Genomic DNA, 4,618 nt, shown 5'->3' on the forward strand with positions numbered 1-4,618 from the left:
TCGACGAAGATGCGGCCCAGTCGATCGACGAGAACGACGTAGAGACGCGTAGGGGGATGTGTAATTGTTTACTGGTTCAGCTTCTTCGCGTAGACCTTGAACTGCTCGTAAGTGATCCAGAGAACGATGTTCCAGGAAACGAGCCGCGTGAAGCTGGGCACGAAACCTTTGTAAAACGCGGACGGCCCTTCCTTCATCATCATACGAACAGCGCAATCCTTGACGCCCTTGTACTCGCCGGGGGCGCTGTTCATGTAACGAGTCTTCACCACGTCCACAGGGCTGGCTGCCAACGTGGTGCACAGCCCTGCCGCCACCGCGGCCGTAATGTGGCAGGGAATCCCATCGCGCAGATATCCGTATTCCAAGATGAAATCCTTGATGATGTCGTAGCAAACGATCTCCGCCACGTTCACGATCGCGTTTCTCGAGATGTTGGGCATAGTTCCTGAATGAAGGGAGAATTCGTGATTAATTTTAAACGTGATTCGCACACGTTTGAATCGATCTTTAGATCGAATGGAAGAGAGAGAGAGAGAGAGAGAAAATTTCGAAATTAGAATCGATTAATAAGCTATTAGAAATATTTAATTAATTTTTCTCTATCAATGTCGCTCGAGAATTTGAAATTTAAATCAATCCATGTTGCTATGTTTTTTTTACGACAATTAGAGAATACAATCGGAGAATATAAATTATTTTTTATCGCTTAAAGCGCATTATTGGCTGTTTCAAATATTCCATAAACATATATGCTGCATACAAAAATTTTTTTTTTTACCTGAATATTGAGATCATAATGAAATTTATCTCGAATTTTTGACTAATATCGGGAATCGCGATCAATAGAAATTTGCAACGAATCCGCATACTCGCGAAAATATATCGTATATTTATATCGCGTAAGTTGGATTTAATCGTAATACAATTTGAACGATGGTACCTTTCCAAAGGCCCCGCGTTCCTTCTTCGGCAGCGATATTCTTGTACGCTTGCAGGGTGGAGCTATATCTCACCGATCCTCCATTACTTCCAGCCTGTAGGCGTACCTTGACGACGTCGGTCGGTTGAGCAAAGAGCACCGCCAGGGCGCCTGTCGTGATTCCAGCGGCGATTCGTACGGAGATACTCTTCGATCCGCTCGCGCTCCTGTTATTACCTGTCAAGATAAAAGAATACGGTGAAAAAACGGCTCGTTCCGGTGTTTATTTGTCTGGGTTTTTTTCGAGATATGCACGTTACACGCTTTGCGTTTCACGGTTTTCAAATCGATAAAAAAGTAATTAGGATGCAGGGTGGGACAAGATCGCGCTCTGCGCGGTAACAGCACGTTTATTGGCTTATTGATTATCATCACGTTACAATCAACGCTCAGTCTAAATAATTTTCACGTCACGAGGGTTTTTCTCAAACGGAATATCACGATTTCACATTCTACTAGAGTACAATGTGTTGCGATAAGAACTGGGTCAAGTACTGATACGAGCCTGATACTCGAGATCAACAATCATGAATATAATTATTATAATTATTATAAATATTATACTTCGATTTTATTTTTCGTTATTTCGTTCTTTTTCTTTTCCTTTTTTTTCTTTCTTTCGAAAAAAAGAAAAGTATATTCTAAAGTGTATTATCTCTGAATACTCAAAGATATGAAATGTATCGCTGATCTCGAGTATCATTGCGTCATCGGCTTTATACGATCTTAGCAACTTTCTTGATTCAAGTAAAGTGATCCGTTTAAGAGGTTCAGTTACAAATACGCCGATAAGTTACGCAAGGAAATAGTTTACAACATGCCATGAAGGGTCAAATTCGAAATTCGCGTTACGACCGTTTAGCTTCTGATTAAGATATTTTATCCTCGATAAGAGATTAATTATAAATAACCGATAATAAAATTATCACGATCGACTTCACGCATACATACATGAAAAATACCGGAAACATACATGCTTGTTTTCTTATCGATATAATGCTGTATTAGTTTACACGCGATTAGCAAAAAATTTAATAGAATGGAATTCAATTGGGAAATCATATCGGTTACGAGATCGAACTGCGCATTTTCTTTTCCTTTTTTTTTTCTTCTTTTTTTTACTATCGTTTTTAAATTTCGAGAGAAAAAAAAAAATATTAAAAAAAAAAAAAATACCGTTTATCGATACGAAAATATCGATCGTTCACGAGTACACGCAATAAATAACAATAGCACACAAAATTAATTTACAAATAATTCAAATTGCAGAAGAAGAGTACAAACGACATACTACTCTTGAGGCAGTGATTATCTGTAAGCCTTCTTTCTTCCTTTACTTCCTTTTCGACGGTCGACTCTAGATCGTAGAAATGACGACGATCAGCGATGCGAGACGTCTACATTAACATCTGCGTTAATCGATTGAAATAGCATAAAAAAAAAAAAAAAAAAAAAAAAAAAAAAGTTGAAAGAAAAGGAGAGACGGAGATACAGCATCCCGGTCCGAGGCTGCTGCATTTTGACTCGCGATAGCGAAAGTAACTCGGCAGGGGACCCTTGCGGGAGTTCTTTTTTTTTTTTTCTCTTGTTATATGTCTATATATATATAAATATAGACATATAACAAGAGAAAAAAAAAAAAAGACCTCTCGCAAGGGTGCCCTGTCGAGTTACTTTCGATATCGCGAGCCAAAATGCAGCAGCCTCGGACCGGGATGCTGTATCTCCGTCTCTCCTTTTCTTTCACCTTTTTTTTCTTTTTTTTTATTTTTTTTTTTTTCTCTTGTTATATGTCTATATATATATATATATAGGTCTATATATATATAAAATTCGTATAATTTCTTCTATTAAAAAAGCACGCGGTAGCCGATGGCGGTCGATGATCGACCAACCAGCCGTTACTTACGCGTGTGTCACTCATTCATGTAACAGAGAGATGGAGAGCACGTGCGCGGCGTTCGTTCGCTCGCGCTCGCGCTTATACCCGGTTATATCGTATAGGAGGATTACGTAATCAAAAAGTTAGGAGTTTGTTGGATGTACCGTCGATGATTCCAGCGTAGCGTGACTTCACCCCGTCGTAGAGGCCCAACCGTATGCTGGCGAAACACATCTGTCTCTGGAGTCCCGCGGACAGACCTCCGTACAGGCTCCTGTAACCACCCTCGCTCAAGCTCACCGCCCTCACAATTTACCCTCAAACGTAGCCCAGGGTAATATTTTTTTTTTTTTGATTTGTTTTGCTTTTACAAGTTTTTGTTTATTTTCTTTTTTTTTTTCGATTTCTTTTTTTCTCTCTCTCGCTCTCTTTTTTTCTCTAATTTGCTCCCCTTCGAATGAATCGAATAATAATTTTTTTTTTTTTTTTTTGAAAAATTCAAACAATTCAATTTTCGTTCCGTTTTTTTTTTTTTTTAACCTTTTGGAAACTAGATCCTGTTTATCGAAATATCGAAGCTGCTAATAACGATATGACGATGGAATAATCGCCATATCGATATATTTAATAACGCAATTATAAAATATAAGTATTGAATGCATATTTTTAAAAGGACACTAGTCAACAAAGGGTGAATTCTCTCTCTTTTTCTCTCTCTCTCCCTTATTTCTTATTTGATTAAGAAGATAAAAAAAGATAAAAAAAATGGATATCGTGTTATTAAAAACATTCGTTTGAAATGTTATATAATTATAACATTTTTTATGTAAAAAAGATTGGAAGGGAAGCCAATAGAGTCTCTGATCGACAATATCGGAGGAGTACGAGAGAAAAGATCAGCTAGAAAAGTCGGGAGAGAGCTTGCGCTGAGAGAGCTGGACACGATTATGACAAATCGTATTCGCAGAGGAGGCGCAACCATGCGAGACGCCACTCTGCTTTTTTTTTTTTTTTCTTTACTTTATTTTATTTTATTTATTTATTTTATTTTATTTATTTTCAATCTTTCAAAAAAGGAAAACTGCGGCTGAGCAAAGGCAAAATAAATGGAAGCAGAGAAAAATAAGAAAATCGAAATAAGAGATAAGAAAAGAAAAAAGTTTTGCACGGGTGGGGAGTTTGAAGTGGTCACGCGATGCCTTCCTGTGAGGAGACATCCGACATTAAAGAACGATCGTAACATCGATTACCATGTATTCAAAGGCAATTATTGATTTTCCATAAATAAATAAATATGTAATAATTACGAGCGATAATCGTTATTTATTGTCGACTTCGTTCAAGAATAGGAAAGGCATCTCGTGTCAAAGAGAGAAAGTATAAAAATAAAGTACAGAGGCGAGTGCCATAGATGTGTTAGCTCTTCGAATAAAATCCAATTATCAAGTATACGAACACGTGCTTGATTATGCAATCACGTGTTAGTTCAATGAACAATCGATAGCACTCGATAAGATCGAACCGAAGCTAAATACATATATAGAAAAGAAAGAAAAAAGACAGGTAAACCCAATTAGCATTAGAAAAAAGAGTAAAGATATGATAAGTAAAATGCCAATGCATCAGCGATTTTTCGTATTTTATATAATATACGCGATATCGTAATACTTCCATTATGTTATCTCGATCTTCGTCCGTCGTCGTCGTCGTCGATGCTCTTTATGTAAATTAAAAAAAAAAAAAAAAAAAAAAAA

The 4,618-nt window shown here is 37.1% G+C and overlaps 1 protein-coding gene across 2 annotated transcripts in view; it reads right to left on the minus strand.

The window, feature by feature from the left end:
• The window catches only part of LOC102679361 (mitochondrial uncoupling protein 2-like), a 9,963-nt gene continuing 5,345 nt past the window's right edge, over nt 1-4,618 (minus strand). For both annotated transcript variants that reach the window (XM_006612838.2, XM_006612837.2), the window contains exons 5-7: nt 3,029-3,138; nt 944-1,159; nt 1-448 (exon numbers count right to left, since the gene is read on the minus strand). In XM_006612838.2, the coding sequence (XP_006612901.1) occupies nt 69-448; nt 944-1,159; nt 3,029-3,138 (706 nt within the window). In that variant the 3' untranslated portion in view covers nt 1-68. The remainder of the gene's footprint in view (nt 449-943; nt 1,160-3,028; nt 3,139-4,618) is intronic.

The sequence above is a fragment of the Apis dorsata genome, unplaced genomic scaffold (genome assembly GCF_000469605.1).
Source record: "Apis dorsata unplaced genomic scaffold, Apis dorsata 1.3 scaffold_127, whole genome shotgun sequence".
In the NCBI taxonomy this organism is placed as follows: domain Eukaryota; kingdom Metazoa; phylum Arthropoda; class Insecta; order Hymenoptera; family Apidae; genus Apis; species Apis dorsata.